The sequence below is a fragment of the Colius striatus genome, chromosome 11 (assembly GCF_028858725.1).
Source record: "Colius striatus isolate bColStr4 chromosome 11, bColStr4.1.hap1, whole genome shotgun sequence".
In the NCBI taxonomy this organism is placed as follows: Eukaryota; Metazoa; Chordata; class Aves; order Coliiformes; family Coliidae; genus Colius; species Colius striatus.
In genome coordinates, this window is record NC_084769.1 from 10,791,462 (window position 1) to 10,813,293 (window position 21,832).

The window sequence follows — 21,832 nt, forward strand, 5'->3', positions numbered from 1 at the left end:
TTCTTTCAGTCTCTGTCTCAATAAACCCCTTCACCTACTTCAGACCCCTTCTTGATCATTCAGTAGGTCCCATTTTATCCAGGGTGAACTTTCGCAGGCTTGAGTTTTGCCACAAGAGTCCTGCTGTCGATGAAAGCTCCCAAGCCTTTAGCCTATCATCATCTGTACAGACCTTCCATTTCAAATCACAGCTGTGCAGTTCAGGAATAAATGTACCCGATCTGCAGTTCTGCCTGGGTTACAGTAAGGGAGGAGAGTGTGTACCTGGGCCAACTGCTGAGAGCAGTAGGAAAGAAAAGATTTGTTAATCACCAAGAAACTTAGTTATGGAGAATAATTTGTTCAATTGATCGGCTATTTCCAAGTCTCATGTGAGGGCGCAGTAGTAAAATATTCATCAGGAAACATTTGGAAACTGTAACCTTTGTGAGGGGAGGTCCTGAACACCTGTCTGAAATCATGTAGCTGACACGTTGGTCCGAGGAAAATATTCTTTCTGTACAATCTTGCAGTTACTTCTGACAGAGAATGGTGGAAACGGGTAATTTTACTTTGTGTCACGACTTGATTTGAAAGCTTAGCGCACAAGAGCGAGGTCTTTATCACCTCAAGGGCAAGCTCAGGCACTGAAAGCGTTTGCAGAGCCCGGTGCTTGCGGGACACCCCGCTACGCGGACAGTGCCCGGCGCAGAGCGGGCCGTGTGCCCGCGGGGCCCTCCGGGGGCGGCCGGGCCGCGTCCCGCTCGCCCTGCGGCGGCGCAGGCAGGGGGGGAACGGGGCCTCCGGCCGACCCTATCTGGGGGGTGGGGAAAGGCCGCGGGGGCCGTCCCTCTCCTCCCCTCCCCGCCGGGACGGGAAACGAAAGCGAAAGGGGAGCGTCGGGGCAGCTATGGCCGAGCAGCCGTCGGGCTCCTTCCCGCTGCTCCTGGGGGGCGACTGGGGCCCCGCCGAGCCGCCGCCTGCCCTCAGGAAGAAGCTGCTCTGCTACTTCCAGAGCCAGAAGCGCTCGGGCGGCGGCGAGTGCGAGCTGCGGGCCGGCCCCAGCCCCGGGCACCTCCTCATCTGCTTCAGCCGGCCGGAGGGTGAGCGCCGGGGCGGCGGTGAGGGGCGGCGGGGCCGGGGCCCGCGTCTCGGGAGGGACTAGGGGCGGCCGGCTCCTTCCCCTCCCAGCCCTCAGCGATGTGTGTCGTTGGCAGTGAGGCAGCGGGTGCTCGAGCGGCAGTGCCATGAGCTGGACTGGGAGCCGAGAGGGCGGCTGTCGCTGCTCGTCACCGAGCTGTCGGCGGGGGCCGGCGGCCCCGCGGAGGTGAGGCGGCGGGGGGCGAGGGGCGGGGGGCGAGGGGCGAGCGGGGCCGCGGGTAACCGCTCTCCCTTCCGCTTGCAGGAGGCGGGCCGGGCCGCCGGGGCCGAGGCGCCAGGTGAGCTGTGCGTGTGGCGCTGCGGGGCTCCGCAGCCGGGCGCGGGCCCGGAGGGGGCGGACGGGGGCCGCGGGGAGGCGGCAGGAAGCGGTGACCGAGCCGCCTGCCCTGCTCTGCTGTGGCTCCCTCCCCACCCCTCCACCCTCACCCCACCCCCTGCACCCCTTCGTGGTTGTTAACCACAAGATTACAAATTAAACTAAACCAAACTTTACAAATTAAACTAAACCACAAGATTAGTTTAATTTGTAAAGCACGGCGCTCAAGTATTAAGCGAGAGCTGTAGGAGCTAACTTCCGATGCAGTTTGTGTTGCAGCTCCAGCTGACACCGTAAGCATTCTCCCTGCGGGCCAGAGTTTGCTAATCGCACATAGCTGCTTACCTCTACATGGGAATTGCTTGCTTGTGCCAACGGAGGGCAGGGCAGGAGTGAAGACAGAGAGCGCAGACTGGCAAACCAGCCTGGCAGATGCGCCCGTTATCTTCTGTCCTCTCATTTGTCTGCGATTTTAAACTAGCGGGTAGAGGAGCGCTGCAGGGTCAGAGTACATCACGAGAGGGGCTTTTAGAGAGGTACCTGGCTTCTAAAGGCAATTCCCTCCAGAGGGATTGTCTTTGGCAGATCTCTTGTTCGATGGGACAGGTTTTTTATGAGGACAGTGCAGCAGTGCCTGCTCACGGCGGTTCATGCAGCATGACTGACTGCTAGTTGGTTTTTTAGTGTTATAGCCGATGTTTCTCAAGCTTAAAGAGTGTTTCTGTAACCACGTTTAACATGTGGTTTAAAGTAAGGAATAGATGGAAGCCTGTGATTCTGGCAGTGTCAAATGAAACTAAAATCAAACTGTTATCTCCTGAATCTGGAGGAGCATGATCTTTTTTGTTCTTGAAGTACCCAGCAGCTGAGAAATCATTGTCATTTATCTCTAGTTAATGAATCTCAAGTACCTCTTTCCAGTTGCCAGAATAGAGAGACTTCTATGTGCACTGGTAAGACAGGTAAGTGTGATGTGTTATCAAGCAGTATATTTTTTCTTCATTGACTTTCATTGAACTCTGTGCTGCAGTAGTGCTCTGGTCATCTGGTTGGCTCCTGATCTGTGTCTAATGTAGTGTTGAAATCATGATCTCCAGCTAAAATAAACAGATCTTTTTCTTTGTATGAGTCCCTTTAGCAAACTCCCCACTTCACCAACCGCCTCAGACAGGTCAGCTCCTTAGGGGGAGTGTGCAGTGCATGCTGAACTTTGTTCTGGGTAAGGCTGCCTCTACCCAGAGCTCTCCAGCTGCTGTGAGCCCCACTGGGGCAACCTATGGGAGAACATCAGTAGCTGTGTAGCCCAGGTACACTGCAGCTCCTGTGGCCCCCAGCACCTGTAAGCCCATGGTGACCCACAGCAATGGCTGCAACTGTAAATGACACGTAGGCACGAGCGCAGTGACTCCCTTCATGGTGGATTTGTGAAGAAGCTTTCGTAGCCCATACTTCTGCCATCCTTGCCTGGTGATGAATGGAAACCTTTTCTCCTCACCTGTTGATACCCAGGTCATGCTAGTGACACACTCAGCTTGTTTGGGATTTGGGAATTATTGTTTATTTGCCTGTACTTTTCCCCTGATCTTACTCGTGCTCTGAACAAAAGGTGATGGGAAAGCTGGGAAGATAATAAGCTTGGATTTTAGTTTTCTTATCTTTTGCCTAAGGCATTAGGGTGTGATCCCTTATTTCAGAACCATGTGGGAAATGAGAAGCAGAAAAAGCAGCCTTCAGGAAATCTGTCACAGTAGTAACCACTTACCCTGGGGAGGAAATAGAAGATGAAATTGTGCAAATACACTTTAAAAAGAAGTCGGGGAGGGGGGGGAGCATCAAGTCCTGTATCAGAATGGATCAGCAAATGATCATCATCTTTTAAGGATGAGGAAGGGGTGACCAAATCTACTAAAGCTCCCTTTTAGAAACCAGCCTTTGCTGGTGCTGGATTTGTTGTGGGCATTGCTTCAGCTGAAATGGTGTGTTATTCCCAAAGAGAGACGGGATGGAAGAGGAGCAAACGTGCCTGTCTGCCCAATGCACACGTGGGTTTCTGACAGTGTTTATAATAACAGGAATAACAAACAATAACATTATTAATTGAAGAAATACAGTAGTCATAATGATAAATATTACTTTGTGTTTTCTTTCATGTTAATTTCAGTTGCTGAATGTTTGGAGACTGAGAGGAAATAGGTAGTAAATATTATGTATTTGTAAGATGTAAAGTGCTGTTGGCTGCTTGTGAGTGTTTGACAGATATATGGAAAAAGGAGAAACTATTTGTGTAGGAGAAATGGTTACATACAGTTAAATATTTAACATAGCCAAATATATTTAAATAGTTAGCAGTTAAATATTTGTTAAGTTCTTAAGCAAGATGGAAAGCCCTTTCTTTGTTTGCTGATGATTAGATGTTACTAAGCTGGAGGAGGGTTTCTTGCACTGAGGGCAGTAGAAAGGACTTAGTAGAAGGGGCAGTATGAATGCACTTAACTCAAAACAAGACCTTTTTCATTTGGGGACGTGCAGATCGTTGAGTAGCTTTTATCCTGACCCTACCTGTTGCTGTAGTTTTGTCTTCTGTGACATGAAGAAAATGTGGCTGGCCAAATGTTTAAAAGTGTCATTTAACAAATTGCTCTGCTGTGGCAGGAGGCAAGACCTTTCTTTGTTTTTCCCTGTGGAACTAGATGCCCAGGAAGTTGTGCAAAAGAAGCATCACTCAGTGAAGAAAACTACTGAGTCTGTGAAGCCCTTGCAAGCAGAGACTCGCAAGGAGGAGCTGTGCCGGGGGGAGGACTCTCAAGGATCCCCACCTTGCACTTCAGTTGTGCTTCAAAACGTGCAGGAGACAATGAAAGACTGCATGTTAATTCTGCTGGTGGAGAATATCAGTGGCTTGTCAGCAGATGATGGTGACTTCACCGTGGAAATAATACCCGAGATACGTTCTGCTGTAGTTACTTTCACTGGAAATATCGGTAAGGAGGCAGAGTGGTGGATCTGTCTCATGAGCTACTTGTGTGTGTTGGAGGGAGGACAAAAGAGAAAATTCTGACTTCTGTGTGGAAACACTGTAAATCTCTTTAGAAGGTAGAAGGTGGTGAAAACAAGTTATGCCACTTTGAATGAACTTTGTGGGAATACCTAGATTACTGGTAATACGTAAGAATGAAGTTGCTTAGAAATCTTACAGTTGTGACTAGTCCATGGTGTAACTAAACCAGAGGTTTTAGTCTGAGAAGGCACAGAGGTTTTCTGCTGTAGAAGTCAGCAATTGTTTGCCTCTCATATCGTGTCCCGATCCCAAACTTTTGGCATAGTCTTTAGGAAATAAGTAGATACTTGAAAAAGTGGGTTGTGTTTGCCTGATAGATCTGAAAGTGACTTGAGTATCTTTTACTGTGATGGTAATGGGAGGAAAAATACCCCAAAATAGAATATGCTTATGGTAAAACTGAAAGAATGTGAGTCTGAACTGCTGACTTGGAATCATAGAATCATAGAATGGTAGGGGTTGGAAGGGACCTTTAGAGATCATCTAGTCCAACCCCCCTGCAGAAGCAGGGTCACCTAGATCAGATCACATAGGAACATGTCCAGACGGGTCTTGAAGACCTCCAAGGAAGGAGCCTCCACAACCTCTCTGGGCAGCCTGTGCCAGGGCTCCCTCATCCTCAACAGTGAAAGAGTTTTTTCTTATATTTTAGTAGTACTTTTTGTGTTCCAGCTTCATCCCATTACCCCTTGTCCTGTTGCTAGATACTATAGAAAAAAGTGATGTCCCAACCTCCTGACACCCACCCTTTAGATATATGTAGATGTTAATAAGATCTCCCCTCAGTCTCCTCTTCTCCAGACTAAACAGCCCCAGTTCCCGCAGCCTTTCCTCGTATGAAAGATGTTCCAGACTCCTGATCATCTTGGTGGCCCTGTGCTGGACTGTCTCCAGCAGTTCTCTGTCCCTCTTGAGCTCAGGAGCCCAGAACTGGACACAGGACTCCTGATGAGGCCTCACCAGGGCAGAGTAGAGAGGGAGCAGAACCTCCCTTGACCTGCTGCCCACACTCTTCTTGATGCATTCCAGGATGCCATTGGCCTTCTTGGCCACGAGGGCACATTGCTGGCTCATGTTTAGTTTATTATCAATCAGCACTCCCAGGTCTCTCTCTGCAGAGCTGCTCTTCATCAGTTTAACCCCCAGCCTGTACTGGTGCATGGGATTGTTCCTTCCCAGACACAGGACTCTGCACTTGTCCTTGTTGAACCTCATGAGGTTCCTCTCTGCCCAACTCTCAAGCCGGTCGAGATCCCGTTGAATGGCAGCACAGCCTCTGGGGAATCAACCAGTCCTCCCAGTTTGGTGTCATCAGGGAACTTGCTGAGGGTACTTAGTTGTGTATAAAGCCATAGCCCAAAAATAAACCTTATTTTCTTTTTGAGGTTAAGAAGACCCAGTGCTATCCAGTAGGAAAACCAGTGACAAATTCTGGCTGTAGTGGCTGTAGTCAACAATTGTGATCAACCATGTGGTGAATACTCAGTGACAGATACAGAATGTGTGGAAGGAAGTAGCTCTGTGGGCACCTCTGAGTTGATTGTTGCTTTGTAATTCGGTGTTTTGGTTGGTGCACATAGTCTGCTGCCATCATAGTAGAAAAGCAAGCTACTAGTTGGATCTTGTTTGGTTTGTATTCTTTTTTTCTCCTCCTTTCTCTTTCTAGTTGCAGAGGAGTTTGCTGAAAAGCTTAATCAAAACCACAGAGCAAGGCAACAAAGTATTACAGCATGGTGCCTGGAGCCAACAAAAAGTATTAGGGCAGAAAATATACCACCCAACACATCCAATGACTTTATAACCTTCTACTTTGAAAATAAGAAGAATGGAAATGCTCAGGTGGTGGATGTTCAGCAGCTGCCCAATGAAGATGCAGCCATCATTACCTTCAGTAACCATAAAGGTAATGCAGAAGAAGGAAGCCCTTATTTCTTTGAGGTCCATTCACTTCAAGATCAAAGTGTGGGTTTTCTAGAGAAATACCTGATTTGCCCTCATCAAACAGCAGGTCTGGTGCTTTGTCAGCAGGTCTTTCTCAGCTGGAGTGCAAGCTTAAGTTTTGGACCAAGTGGGCATGAGGCATAGAATTGTTTCCTTTTTACACACAGTTTATGTCACGGGTTGCAGTTTGAGTTCAACAGAGAAAGCACAGCCCCGCACCAGCTGCCCTGAGGCCATGTGTGCTGTCTGTCTTCTCTGAGGACACATTTTTGGCCAGGGAGGAGGTGCCGTGGCTTGTTCAGCCAGTGACATGTGTATGTGGGGAAGGTGGAGGACAAGGCAAAACTGGAGGCGTTGCAAGTGAAGGAAAGAGCTGAAGGGAAGCTGTAGAAAAACAGATACTACTTTAGGGGTAAATGGAGGAGCTGTGATTTAATACTGTTGAGAAACAGCCCAGGCAACTGCTGAGTTGGGCACTTAAGTGCAGCATATCATAGAATCATAGAATGGTAGGGGTTGGAAGGGACCTTTAGAGATCATCTAGTCCAACCTCCCATATAAGGGAAATGGAGGCAGAGACAGTGCTGTGCATACCTCTTCCTGAAAGTGGGCAGCATTGGTTCTTAACTAGCTCTCTCTACTTTAGTTTTTGCTATTTAAAACCAGTAACTCTTCAGTAATTTGGAATGATTTCTATCTGGGAAGAAGGGAGAAATAACATAAAACTATTGTCAGGCATGAAGTTGTTACGTGGAAAACAAAGAGATTTCAAAAGCCCCAGAAGATCTTTGCTTTGAAGTGCCAGCATTAATTTCTTGGGTTCTTGTTCTTCATTTTAGATTTAACCAATATCTTGGCAAAGCAACATACATTGGACCAAACACCAATCTCTGTCTATCCTTACTACGTCTCGCTGGGAGTAGCTCTGTATGGGAAGGAAGGGCCACAGATAAAGAAGCCAGATCCAGTTACAGTGGCTGTGGATCCTTATATCTGGCATTACTTAAAGAGAAGTAATTGGCTGATGGAGGCAATAAATTGTGAAATGATGAGCTGTAATTGTGTGCTGAAGTGGCCTGAACCCCAGTGTTCAAACCCAAAAGTTACTTTGCATCCTTCAGCTAATTTGTCTGAGAAGAAGAGATCGGTATCTCGATTGATCAAGGGTTGGAAGGAGAACGTTTCCACTGCATTTGCACATAGCATCTCGAAGTACAAAGCCATTCCATGTCAAGTGAGTGCAGAGGTGTGGGAGGCCATAAAAAACAGCTTCACCCACGATGAAGTGCTGATAGTGCCATGTATGTCCAAGGATTTAGTTGTTTTAGTGGGTGAAAAAGAAGTTGTGAAGAACGTTGAACAAGAACTGAAGGACCTAATAGAAAAGGCCACCAGAGAAATTGAAAGAGAAAAGCAAAGAACTCAAGAAAAGGTGGCAATAACTCCAGGGGAGTATGCAATTTTACAGAGCACTGATGTTGAAGGAAAAATTAGTACAGAGTTCCCAGCCCTAAAGGTAACTTACAATAATTTGCAGAAGGTAGTTGAGCTGTGTGGGCTGCCCGAGGAAGTTTACAGAGTAAAAGGCGAGATACTAGATGGTGTCCGCAAGATGGTCAAGAAAACACTTAATATCAACGTGTATATTTTCCAGTTTTTGGAGTATGTTGATAATGAAACCCTGTCACAGAGCCTGTTTTTGTCAAAACAAATCAGTGCCTTTTATGAGCTTGGCACAGGAGCTATTATCTTAAAAGGGAGTACACCTGAAGAGCTCATGAAAGCTGAAGAAGCAGTAAAGACGGGACTGGACTACAAAAGCATTGCTTTGGAGGATGAGTCAGTCCTGCAGAAGAAAGAATGGGGTGTGCTCACCAAGCAAGTCTGCTCTAATGGTACCATAACAGTGACTCGGGCAGGGCGGCAGGTCATTGTTGCTGGTTATTCTCAAGCGGTAGCAAAAGCTTACGGGGAGCTTTCTAACTTTATAAATGAAAACACCCAGGTACAAAAGGTCATCGAAGGGAAGCCCATGGTGGTCGTGATGTTTTTTGAGAAAGAGAAGGCCAACGTTTGGAGTGACTTGCAGAGTAAAGGTGTGAAAGTTGACTTCAGCACACAGAATAAAAGTGGAGTTATAACCCTGAGTGGGCCGAGGAGAGAAGTGCTGAAAGGAGTTGCCACAGTTGAGCAAGCTCTGTCTGCCTTGCATTATACACGGATGGAAATGAAAGAGCCAGGAGCCAAATCCTGCTTCAAAGAGCGAGAACCCTTTTATGCTGCCACTGCAAAACAAGAGTTTAAGTGTCTGGTCAGGCTGGAGGAAGAGCTGGAAGAACAGCTGGAAGAACGTAGTAACACAGCCAAACCCTGTCAGCAGGTGACCATAGGTGGAATTGTCGTAGCGGTGTATAAAGGTAACTTGTGTAATTACCCCACTGATGTGGTGGTAAATCCATCTAATGAAGATTTGAAACACATTGGTGGCCTTGCTGAAGCACTGCTGAAAGCAGCTGGCCCGGAGCTGCAAGAGGAGTGTGATGAGCTGGTGAGGAAGAAGGGGAGTTTACAGCCTGGGTGTGCGGTTATCACGGGCGCCGGGAAGCTCCCCTGCAAGAATGTCGTTCATGCTGTTGGGCCCAGGTGGAGGAAAGAAGCAGCAAAACAGTGTGAGGACTTGTTGAAAAAGGCAGTGAAGAAAAGTCTGCAGCTAGCTGAAGCATTTAATCACAGTTCCATAGCTCTTCCTGCCATAAGTGGGGGGATATTTGGCTTCCCGCTGGAGCTGTGTACATATTCAATTGTGTCTTCCATCAAGGAGACCTTGCAAAAATCCATGGGGGACAGCAGCTTGAAGGAGGTTCATCTCGTGGGTATTTCAGAGGATAACATTCAGGCTTTCAGCAAGGCACTGACAGAAGTGTTTTCAGATTATTCACCTTCCAGCAGATCACTTCAGCAAATCAGTCCAGCTCATCAGCCTAGGAAAAGCAAAATATTCCAAAATAACAAGCACTTCCCTTTGGTAACAACTGAGGAAGGCCTTGACATCATGCTGAGACAAGGAAGCATTGAAGATGCTACAGTAAGTCTTTTAGATTTTCTGCTTTTAAAATATCAAGTGTTTTGATATTTCACACAAACATCACCATGAAACCAAAGGACAACCAGCCTTTGACCGTCGCTTGTAATTCACAACGTAACATGTTTTGATGTGTTACTGGTTGTGGCTGTCACTGCTGATAGCAAGAATTGCTATTGGATGATTGTCTTACACAACAGATGGGGCTGGCTGGGCAGCGTTGCATTTTGTCACCTGCTGACAAAATCCTGGTGGACACTGGCATGAAGCTTGCAGCTGCCTCTGCGTTTCTGATTTGCTCCTTCAGTAACTGATTTCCAGTTGCTGTTTAGCTGGCTGATAGCTACTTTACTGGGATCACCAGTTCTGGAAGCCTTTCTGTAGTGGCCAGGAACCCCTTTCAGCAGTGGATACCTCCCATAGCTTGTACATACAGCTCCTCCAGTTGGCAGGGGCAGAATATACGTTAAAAATGTGTGTAGAGGTCCTTCCTCAGGAGCTGAATATAATGCTTGACACAATTTTCATAGCCCTTTGTATTTCTCTCCCTGACCAGTTCCTGCTTTGCTCACTTCTTTCTCCTTAGCTTTCCTCCAGTCTCGTTTGTCCTCAGCTTCCTCTTTTGCTCCAGGCCAGCCATGCTTGGGAAGTCCCGCTTGCCTCAGTGAACACAGATCTTTGGTCTGCGAGCTCCTGGGGAATGAACATGCAGAAGTGTTTTTCAAATGGAAGTAGGAGTAGGCCAGGAATGCAGGGTTTTAACTTTCTCCCGTTGGGCTGAAATGAATTTCACTGTTGGCTCAGCTTTTGTCTTGCTTCAGGCAGGCTCACGACGTTAAAATTGAACGTAACTTTTGGTCTATTCCAAAACATCGTTCACTTTCAGGTTGCTGCCCCAAAAATGTACTCTGTAAATCAGCAGGCAGGCTGTATTTGATTAATTAAGGCAAAGTTTCAATGTGATGTTCACAAGGCAGAGTTTTTGCTTGTGTGTCTTTCAGACAGACATTGTTGTCATCACTGTCGCCGGAGATCTCCAGCTCGGTAACGGGCCACTCGCTAAAGCTTTGCTGAGCAAGGCAGGGCCAATGCTTCAGACAGGCTTAAAAGAAGCAGCCCAAGGCAAAACACCTACAGAAGGATCTGTGCTGAGAACAAAGGGTTACAATCTGGGTTGCAGCGTTGTGCTTCACGCCGTCCTACCCGCATGGTCCCAGAAACGCCCGTGTTCAAAGGTATAAAGGGCTTTTATTTGCTGACTAGGCTTTATAGTGGGTTTAGTGCTGATCCCTCATTGACTCATGTATTCCTTGTGATATATGCAGTTGTTGTATCTTAGGGGAAGGGCTACATTGCACATACTGGGGGGGAAAAAATGTACTTTCAGTGACTGAGAAAAGAATTGTGCTTTACAGGTCCTGGGCAACGTCATCACAAGGTGCCTGGAGACTGCCAAGGAACTCTCCTCCAAGTCCATCACTTTCCCAGCGATTGGGACAGGGAATTTAGGATACCCAAAGTCTGTTGTTGCTAAGTTACTGTTTGACAAGGTGTTTGAATTCAGTAGTAAAAACAGAGTAAATTCTCTCGAGGAAGTTCACTTTCTGTTGCATCCAAAAGACACAGCTAATATACAGGTGAGTTAACCACAGGATTTTTTTGTCCCTGCTGGTTTATTTGGGTCTATCTCATGATACTTGGGCTGGGTGATGATCTCTGAAGAACCCCCAGGGTGCTTTTGTTTGTACTAGGTTGGCTGATAACCTCTCTTGTCTGTACTGAACATTCTTTTGGTTCTACCCCTCATGGTGACCTGCCTGCCCTGTACAGCCCTGTTCCTTCCCTGTCCTTTTCTTTTCCCTGGCAGTAATGCAGACAAAAGCATAATTATGCTTTATCTCATGAACTCACTTAATCCTTCAACACATAGGACTTGCTTGCAGATAAATTTACTGCAAATTCTGCATAGGTGACTTCAGTATTGGAGAAAGGAGTGCTTCACTGGAGTGTTTTTAGGAAGAATAATTATTCTAGGATTGCTCTGCTGGTAAACTCCTGCAGTAGAACCACATCGCTCTTCTGCATCTCCCTTTCTACACTATGATGTTAGCATCAGTTTTCTATATCTAGGCTCAAGTTGCTCTTTTCAGACGTTGTGAATGAATATCCAGAGAAGTGTTTCTGCATCTGTTTCTGTCTGCTGTTTTGTGCAGTAGCTAATGTGTTTTCATCAGGGGACTGGAGCATCTTCCTTATGAGGAAAGGCTGCGGGAACTGGGGCTGTTTAGTCAGGAGGAGAGGAGACTGAGGAAGGTGTCTAATACTTACAAGTATATAAGTGGTGGGTGTCAGGAGGTTGGGGCATCACTTTTTTTCTGTGGTATCTAGTGACAGAACAAGGGGTAATGAGATGAAGCTGGAACACAAAAAGTTCCATCTAAAGGAAAAACTCTCTCACTGTTGAGGTGAGGGAGCCCTGGCACAGGCTGCCCAAGGAGCGTGTGGAGGCTCCTTCCTTGGAGGTCTTCAAGACCTGCCTGGACACGTTCCTGTGTGACCTGATCTAGGTGGACCTGCTTCTGCAGGGAGATGGACTGGATGATCTTTGAAGGTCCCTTCCAACCCCTACCATTCTGTGATTCTGTGAATCTATGATTTTGAAAGGCTGAACATGAAGCCAGCTGTGCTAAAGCCTGAGCTAAAGCCTTGTGCATGCAGGAGGGTGGCACTAGCTACAGGACTTGGCTTAGAATGTAAACTAGTCCCTCAGTGCAAGGGTGCCATCTGTTAATGCATCCCTCTGGAATGGCAACTAGGACTTTGACTTAGTTGTTAATTCAATCTGTTGCCCACACTGAATAACTTTGCTCTCCAGCAACAAGACTTGCCATCAGCACTATGGCAAATGGTCTGAAGTCACTTGTGTTAAGCTCTTTCTAGATGAGGGGGTTAACTGTACTTTCCAGGCCTTTATTTCTGCTGTGTAACCTAAAGACTTCAACAGGGGTTGATTGTCATTTCCTTCTTTAGGAATTTTCCAATGAATTCGAGAACAGATCAAGAAATACTGTAGATGCTAAAGCACAGAAAAGCTCTCCAAGCGAGGCCAGCCAAGCTGCAGGTAAGCTTCTCAGAAGCTGTGTGCCTAGTGGAGTTCTGATTCTTTGCAGTGTTACAGGGAACCCATTCATTCTGGAAGTGTAGGTATTTTTTTGGTGAGCATGTCATCCCCAAAGTCCAAGTAACAGTTGAAGTGGCTGCTCTAAAGGCAGTGTGTAATATTTCCAGGCTGTCTGAAACAGTGGTTGGAGACGCTAAGAAAAAAACCAATCAAACAACCTGCAATTCTTTATCTGGATATTGCCCCTACAAATGAGGACAGCATAAGCCATCATGTGCCCAAGGTACAAACAGGGCTTTTTCTTTTGTTGCTGCAGTTCTTGATTAGATGGTGAACAGGTCGGTGCCTTTCCTGTGTCCTGGGAAGGCAGGTGAGTTCCTGGCTGTACGTCTTAAAGTGGCCTCTTTGATTCCCTGCTTGGAATATTCCATACTTTGAAATATTTTCCATGTTCAAATGCTCAGCAAAACCAACATGAAATATCCTTGGTGTTACCCAGCCCACAGAGAGGAACTGCAGAGTGTAGAAAAGTTACTGTCACGCAGCAGAGAACCTACCTGAAAACCTTGAGAGGCAGTGGAGCGAGGGAGTGAGACTCAGAAAGTTTTCTGCTCTCTTACTTTGGAGTTTCACAAAGGCTTATACAGCAAAATGGCACAAAGGAGTGTCTGTATTCCAACCATGCAGCAGAGCAATTTGTTTTCTGCCATTTCAGCACGAATGGCAATGATGGGAATAGGGGAAGGTTGATCAGAGGCTCCTGTGAGGAGTGATGCTCGGTTAACATGGCAGGCAGTACTCTTCCCAGGCTCACTCTGGAGCCAAACTGTGGTCTCTGTAGGCATTGTATCCATGAATTAAGCCTTTATCTCTTACCTCACTGCTCCCCTCTGCTCAGGGTCTGTATGTCTTTCCTGCAGCTTTCCCTGGTACCTCTTCAAGCTCAGCACAGACTGTACTCGAGATGACGATTGGCTCCATCGTGTTCCAGGTGGCAGAAGGCGATATTACCAAAGAACAGGCAGATCTCATTGTAAACATAACAAACCAAACCTTCAACCTCAATAAAGGTATTTTGGTTGGTATTATGTGTGAAAACAGTAGGTGTGGTAGGAAGGGCTGGAGGAGGAGAACAGGAAGTGGGTTTTTTTCAATGTTTCAAACCCTTTTGTTTCACAGGGTGGCTTCTGTTTCACTTTTTAGTGTACAACGTTTCAGTTGGGAAGTGTCTGAAACTTTCTTGTTAATCAGTGTTACAGGAGGGCCTGCTCAAGACTCCTGCAGAAAGAGAAACTAATCATTTTAACTTTTTTTTCATAGAATCTTTCTGTAGAGCATCTCTTGGGCTAAAGGAGAAGACAAATCTCAGGGAGGTTTTGGCCTCGGTGAAGCTTGTTTAGGTACTTTAGACATGCCTTCGAATCGAAAAGCATAAGCCTAAAATTTTGGCAACGGTGCTTTTCAATGATAAGCTTTACTGTTGGCAGGATTGAGATATTTTAGGTATTATGTGGTACACAGTTCTGCCTCAGATGGGACTTTAAGGGCATTCACAGTAGTAACAGTGGATTCGCATATATCTCTTCATTTCAGGTGTCTCAAGTGCAATTCTGAAGGGTGCTGGAAAAGCAGTTGAAGATGAATGTGCTCAACTAGGTATGGTACAACACTTCTGACCTCCTTCCTGAAGGTGTTTATGCATTGCAGGGAATCTGTTGGGATGCTTTCCTAGTGCCTGCTGCACATCTGTCTGTATTACGCCAGGTTTTAATCAACTAACACTATCTTTCTAAAACATCTAATGAAGGAAGGAAAAAAAGAAGTCTTTAAGAAGAGAGGGTTTCTAGGTGTATGTGAGGAACTAAATCTATTCATTATTGCATCCTGTTATTCCAATAAAGCTTTCCAAGATAAAAACAAAACGAGTCTACATCGAACAGAGCCATGGGCAGAGGATGATGTTGGCAGAAATGTCAGTGGAGAGGCCACACCTCACCAGAGGCAACTGTCTGCCTGCAACTCCTTTTGTCATGCCAGAGGGAGAAAATGCTTGCTGTTGGCTTTTACTCTGTGTGACCAAGAGGGAAAACTAATGAAACTGGGCTTCTGCCTCAGAAGAGGCATTTATTTGTTGACCAAATTCAGCCAGTGAAGAGCAAATACAGTGAATGGTGGCGTAAGGAGGGGCAAGAATGTGGTTTAAAACCCCACGAAATAAGGAAAGAGGGGAAGGTGTTGGTGTGGAGGTCAGCTTGGAAGACCAACCAAAGGAAAAGAATGATGTGGAGGAAAGAAGAGGTTAAACCTCTGTTGTGCAGGCCAAGAGGCTAATTCAGGCTAGGCAGCCTGAGGGTAGATGGTATGCTTGTGTCTGTGTGAACACAGAGTGTAGTACTGGTCTGCCTGAAGTTCTCCAAGTCTGCAGAGCAAACTTGACAAGTAAAGGTGCACACAACAAATGAAGGAAGTATTTTACAAGCATAAAATGAATCCTTGTGCCTTGACAGTGAAAATAGAGAGAGGAAGTTGAACAGTGTGAGAGGAGAGTTGAAGCTTATCCTGGGACATATCTGTCATCATTTCTTACCTCCTAATGAGGATTAGTAGACATCTGTATTGTGGATAATTGTTGGTTGATTATATTCTCCTACTTAACATTTCAGGCTCCCAAGGTAACAAGAGCTATATCACCACCCAAGCTGGAAACCTGCCATGCAAGAAAATAATTCATTATGTTGCCCAAAGTGATATTAAGGCAATAGTCCACGGTGTGCTTCTGGAGTGTGAATTACAGAAGTACACCTCTGTCACCTTCCCAGCTATTGGAACAGGTCTGTCTGCCTCTTGAAATGAGTCCAGTGCCTGTGATTCTGCTGATCTGGGGGATCAAGCGATGGGTTTGATTCATTTGGATGGGTTATTCTTTGGTGGAAAGATATTCAGAAACTGCAAACTTTCAAACTGTTACTAGAAGCTTACTAAGACCTAGAAAGCTTCACTCAGTTGCAGTCAAGTAGTATGTAAAGCATACAAGTGCTCTATCATTTCCTTGATAACAGGGATCCAGAGGTATGTCTATACTTCCTGGAGAGCCATAAGTATTTGTCACAGCACCCTGACATGTGTGGGCAGCTCATCAAAGAATATCCAGGGAGTTACTTCCCCCTTGCTGAAATCAGTAGATAATACAACTCTGGCTAGCAGCCACGCCAGGCAAGCTGGTGCAGATGGAATGTGAACCATCAAAGCCTCTTTCTTCTCTTGTTGTGTTCAGTTAGATCAGTAGAAAACTCTTGAGTCAGGGAATCCAGAAGTAGGCCTTGTGCTTGCAGTGACCTCTTGCAGGAATAAAACTAGATATGAATAAAACTCCTTGCTTTCTGAGCAAAGAATTGAGTGCTGGGCCACTGAGCATCAGACCTGTGACCTGTTAGCTAACCAAGCCTAGATCATAACCTGATCAGTCACCATGTCAACAAAAGTAAACTTCCATTTTTTCCCTTTGCTGGAAAGGTGATCTCAAACCTCCCTTTTCCTGATAAATGGAAACCTTTGCTCAGTTGACAGTCTGTAGTTCTTTCTGACCTGTCTGTGGTCCAAGTGATTGTGGGAATAGGTGTAACTGTTCTTATAGAATCACAGAATAGTAGAGGTTGGAAGGGACCTTTAGAGATCACGATGCTTTAACCTTTTGTCATAGTTATTAATGCTTTTTAAAGGCAAAATGTTTATAACTTGTTTCAGGTGAGGCAGGCCGTGATCCAGCTGAGGTAGCTGACAACATGATAGATGCAGTTACTGAGTTTGCAAGAGGGGATTACACCCCGTCTGTGAAAACTGTTAAAGTTGTCATCTTTCAGCCACATCTGCTGAAGGTGTTCCATACAAGCATGCAGAAAAGAGAAAGTCTTGGCAAAACAGCAGTTGAAAAATTAATTTCCAAGTTCACATGTAAGTAGACATCACTTAAGTACAAGTCACAGGTCAATCTTTTTAGGCACAGCTGCCAAGGGTAGCTATTAATGACATTGTTTGTGTATTTCAATGTAGCACTGTGGAGCTCTGAGAAACCAAAGAGAAAAACCAAAGTCGTTCTGGAAAAGAAAATCGAAGTGGCTGTTGTGCAGATCTGTGGAGAAAACAAAAAGAAAGTGGAAGAAGCTGAACACTGGTTGAGATCTGCAATTTTAAAGGAACAGTTTGAATCAGAAATCACAGATGAGTCTATCTTGCAGTTTGGTGAAGCAGAGACTGAGGAGCTGCACGACCTGCAAGAGAAATTAAATATTGTCCTTTCTTTGAATGGTGACTCTATTAGAATTTCAGGTGTTGCCAAAGATGTCTGGAATGCAAACTCAATCATTAGAGAAATGATCCACAGGGTAAAAGCTGCTAAAGAGGAAAAGATTAGAGCAGAACTCTTCCAAAACATAGTTGAGTGGAAATATTTCGAAAGGGATTCCTATGTGCCCTTTGACAGCCTCACAAACATGCGCCTGGAAAGCGCTTTAACGGGAAATCAGAAGGATATTTCAGTGGTGATTGGTGAGAGAAAGCACACAGTGAATCTAGAAGGAAGGTATGCTGTGGATGACCAAGGCAAACGGAGAGACATCATACGTGTTGATAAAGCCGAAGGTAAGTAAAAGCATTGTGACAGACTGATGTTCCCCGCTTAAAACCAGCTTGTGTCCAGCCTAGTAAGAGTAAGAAATGGTAAGAAAATGCAAAATACTGCTAAGACCTTTGTGCAGCACCATTTCTGGAGGATGCAGAATGGAGCTGAACTGGAAAATGAATATAAGAGAGTCCTGTAGTTCTCAAAACTTGGTTTGAACTGTAGGTGACGCTTTCAGAGGTTCTCAACAGGCTTAGTAGCAATGCTTAAATGTTTGTAGCAGTCGTCATGCTAGATCTTGGCTTGTTTCTATTCTTGAGATGTACCCTCTTCATTTTCTTCTGGTCCTTTACAATATAAGGAGCTACCTTTTTCTTACTCATCCTTACAGGACTTTTCCCAGTGTATTATTTGTCTTTGTCCTGCCTTGGCTCAGTTTCACAGGGGTGCATTTTATGTCTTAATGGGAACCATTTTTTTCATAGAACCATAGAATGGTAGGGGTTGGAAGGGACCTTTAGAGATCATCTAGTCCAACCCCCCTTTTTGTCCACTTGAGTCTTGAAAGTGAAACTGGACAGGTTTCAGTAACTGCAGCTCCTGATGCTTTAGTAATGCCTCCTGCACGCATTGTCAGATTTTACTGTTTTGCTGCTTTCTTACCAAAAAAGTACCACTTGAAATTGAGAGAACCTCTAATGCTGGATGCCTGCAGCGTGTGCATCAGTCATTGTTAGTCATTGTTACTGTTTAACACTGCAGCTAGATACTAGAGATACTAGATACTAGAGAGAAGGGAAGAAAGGGAAGACTTCTGCTTTTTAGATGCAGAGTATATTCTTGAACTTCTTAAATGAAACCCTTCCCTGTTCAGACACTTTGCTCTCCTAGCTGATGAGAATTAATTATTCAGTAAGCCTGCATTTGCTCCTTGAAAACTTGAAGGGAAGGTTACTGGTGAAAATATTGCAAAGGCTCTCAAATCTGAAGGACAGATTTGCCTAGGAACTACCAATTCAGCCACGTGAATTGACAGTGCAGTGGCAAACTAGAAGCTACAACATCCTAATCCTCTGCTAAAACAGCCAGAGAATACTCCTGCATGACAAAGACCAGTAGGCACCAGTCATAAGTATGAGCTTTTAGAAGGGTTCATAGCAGGACATTTTAAGCAGAGGATTTAGGTAAATAATTGTTTATGTTTTTTCTGCAGATCAAGAGTCAACAGTGCTCCCCTCAACTTGGGATGATATGCAAAACCAGCTACTCAAAATAGTGACCCTAAAACCAGAAACAAAAGAATACAGAGATGTGCAGGAGAGGTTTATGAAGACGAGTCGGTCTTTAAAAATTGAAAAGGTAAAAGCATATCATAATTTCTGAGCACAGAAATGCTTTGATAGCAGGAGATGCAGAATACTAATAACGATGGAAAAACAAATTCCACTGGGATTTCTCAAGTTGGACAAGTTTTTTTGGCTGTCAGGAGCTTTAATCAGCATCAGTTTAATGTTGCAGTTGAGGTATTTGGAACAGCTCTGAAGGAGCCGCTTCCTCAGCACCAAGGGGAAGGGCTTGTCCTTGAAATCACTTTTCCTCCAGTAGAGCACACACACACAAACCTGCAAGACTCTCCTATGTTGTTTCCCTTGGAGTGTTTCTGTCATATTTTGGGTTGGGAGTGATTTGACTAATTCATTGCACAAGCTGATGTACGTGTGCTGGAGATGGGGGGAGAATTCTGGAAGCAGATTGAATGGCTGATACGGGAATGTTTTGCACAGCTGTAACCTGCTTCCTGTTTGTCTTCCTTTCTGTCTTACTTTGATACTATGCAGATTGAAAGGATACAGAACCCCTATTTTTGGAAGACCTACCAAATCAAAAAGCGTGAAATGGATAACAAAAATGGGGGCAGAAATAACGAGAGGCTTCTGTTTCACGGGACGAGTAAGGAGTCATCAGCCATCATTAACTACAATGGGTTTAACCGGAGCTACGCTGGAAAGCACGGTAATGGGAATCTCAGAACAGCTCTTTTCCTGAGTAGGGCCAGGACTGATTTGCCATCTGTATCCTCCTGCTTTATATGCAAGATCATTTGCTTTGTTACATATCACACAATCACAGGATGGTGGGGGTTGGAAAGGACCTCTAGAGTTCATCCAGTCCAACCCCGCTGCAGAAGTAGGTTCACCTAGATCAGGTCACACAGGAACCTGTCCAGGAGGGTTTGGAAAGCTCCAGAGGAGGAGCCTCCACACTGTCCCAGGGCAGCCTGTGCCAGGGCTCCCTCACCCTTACAGTAGTTTTTCCTTATGTTTAAGTGGAACTTTCTGTGTTCCAGCTTATGTCCATTACCCTTTGTCCTGTCACTGGACACTAGAGAAAAAAGTGTTGTCCCATCCTCCTGACACCCAACTTTTAAATACTTGTAAGTATTAATGAGATCCCACTCAGTCTCCTCCAGACTCAAAAGCCCAAGTTCCCTCAGCCTTTCCTCATTAGGAAGATGCTCCAGTCCCCTGATCACCTTGGTGGCCCTGTGCTGGGCTCTCTCCAGCAGTTCCCTGTCCCTCTTGCGCTGAGTAGCCCAGAACTGGACACAGGACTCCAGATGAGGCCTCACCAAGGCAGAGTAGAGGGGAAGCAGAACCTCCTTTGACCTACTGGACACACTTCTCTAATACACACTTATCTACATCCCCCCATTATAAATAAAACCCCCAAATTGCTGAGATTTACAGGCTCTGAAGATGGCAGGTAAGGGGTGACTGCTCATGAAAAGCTCACAAACATTTGGGTTTGTTCTGTTTTTTGAACTTCAGCTGCAAACTATGGCAACGGGACGTACTTTGCAGTTCACGCCGGCTACTCTGCCCATGACACCTACTCCAGACCTGACGCGCAGGGGAAGAAGTATATGTACTTGGCTCGAGTGCTGGTTGGAGAATATGGTCAGGGGACAAAAGGAGACATTACTCCAGCAGCAAAAAACCCTGCAGACTCTACAGATCTGTTTGATAGTTCAACTGATGATGTGAACCAGCCCAACATGTTTGTCATATTTAATGACATCCAAGCTTACCCCGAGTACCTTATCACTTTCACTAATTAAGCATTTCGAGTGCAGCCACAGGTGGATGTCTTTCAGACATGCTGTTGTGTAAGACACAGACATAACCAAACACACAAACAGTAACTAGTTGTATCAAGTTGTTTTCCTAAAGCTTGGTTACATTTAAGCAATCTCTGCCTGGTTTTGATAGCACTGAACTCAACTGCTTGTTTACACTTACTTAACCCTTGAGCTCAGTATTCTTCTGAAAACCACTGTTAAATTACAGCTCAAGCCTTTATGCTGTGTCAGCCTTTCCTTCCAGCCTGTACAGTTTTCTTAGTTGCACAAGGAAGTGCAGAATACTGACAGTGTGCTGGAAGGGATCTCCTTTAGGCCACTGACCACTCCATGTCACATTTCTGATGGCTTCTTACACTCAGCAACTGACAGGCTGCATCCTTTAATTATGTTACGGTGGTTTTCAATAAACAATCTAATTGAAGCAAATGAGTTGTGTTTGTCTAAACCTCTCTCTGAACATTTAGCATTGTTTATCAACCAGTGAACTTCAGTGAACCTCAAAGAAGGTTGTGCTTGTCTTTACTTCACTAACCCTTCTTGTCCAGTTAATAAGAGGATATACAGAAGGTAGAGAAGTTGCCCGAGTTACTATATGTAAATCCTAAGAATGTGTTTCTGCTGTAATATACCAGCCATAGCAATCTTCCTGTGAGCTTAAAGAGAAATAAATAGGGCAAAGAAAAGCGGCGAGAAGTTTTGGGGGTTGTTAAGGCTCAAATAAACAGGTTCCCTCAAAGGGCTGATGATTAACAAGCTGCAGTTCAGAGGTCTGGGGTGGGAGGGGAAAAGCAAAGCAGCATTATCTTCCTGGTGACATGTTGATGGAATAGGAAAAAAAATACACCTTTTGCAGCCTTAGGATTGTAAGGTCTTCCAGTGAAAAAGCAGAATGATGTAGCACCTCTGAGTTCTAAAAGCCCTTGGCTTCTCTGAATGTATCAGATATGACTGCACACTTGGTTGGATGATCAAGAGAAAATTTTCCCCTACTTGCTGTAGAGAGTTAGTTAGGTTGCTGTTACTTTAAAGTTTGACTGAGGGTTGATGTTTGCAGGACAAACATTGCCCAGGGACAGATTTCTAGAGACAGTGGTATGAAATCATGTGATTTTTGTACCATTCAGTATCTTGGGAGAGCCATAAGCATCAGGCAGTTAATTCACACCCCCCTCCCTCTCCCACAGTGCTAGAACCATTTGCTTTGGACTTTATTGCTTTTATTCACATAAGCTTTCTCACTGCTGAAAAATGCTGACTTGAATTCCTAGTGCTTGCAGTTGAGATATGGGAATGTGGGACAAATGTCCTAGGTTTCACTTTTAAACAGAATCCCAGAATGGTGGGGGCTGGAAAGGACCTCTAGGGACCATCCAGTCCAACCCCCTGCTAAAGCAGGCTCCCCTAGATCAGGTCA

General features: G+C 45.4%; 1 protein-coding gene across 2 annotated transcripts; it reads left to right on the forward strand.

Annotated features, from left to right (window-relative positions):
- The first annotated feature begins 843 nt into the window (after positions 1-843).
- On the forward strand, positions 844-20,844 carry PARP14 (poly(ADP-ribose) polymerase family member 14). Of its 2 annotated transcripts, XM_062004509.1 has the most exons (18): positions 844-1,082; positions 1,197-1,306; positions 1,385-1,418; positions 2,350-2,418; positions 4,147-4,437; positions 6,181-6,417; positions 7,295-9,540; positions 10,539-10,772; positions 10,953-11,174; positions 12,568-12,658; positions 13,579-13,728; positions 14,252-14,314; positions 15,322-15,489; positions 16,403-16,609; positions 16,709-17,296; positions 18,490-18,635; positions 19,115-19,289; positions 20,105-20,844. In XM_062004509.1, exons 1-18 carry the CDS (start codon positions 890-892, stop codon positions 20,392-20,394), a joined length of 5,514 nt encoding a protein of 1,837 aa, XP_061860493.1. In that variant the 5' UTR covers positions 844-889; the 3' UTR covers positions 20,395-20,844. The 2 variants fall into 2 exon arrangements, with proteins under 2 accessions (XP_061860493.1, XP_061860494.1); XM_062004510.1 differs by lacking the exon at positions 2,350-2,418.
- The last annotated feature ends 988 nt before the right edge of the window (positions 20,845-21,832 follow it).

What these genes read in the sequence shown, in the direction of transcription:
- PARP14 (XM_062004509.1), top strand. Translation starts at nt 890, where the DNA reads ATGGCCGAGCAGCCGTCGGGCTCCTTCCCGCTGCTCCTGGGGGGCGAC. An exon ending in ATTAATTTCCAAGTTCACAT is followed by an intron (nt 16,610 to 16,708) that starts GTAAGTAGACAT and finishes ATTTCAATGTAG; the next exon opens with CACTGTGGAGCTCTGAGAAA. An exon ending in ACGTGTTGATAAAGCCGAAG is followed by an intron (nt 17,297 to 18,489) that starts GTAAGTAAAAGC and finishes TTTTTTCTGCAG; the next exon opens with ATCAAGAGTCAACAGTGCTC.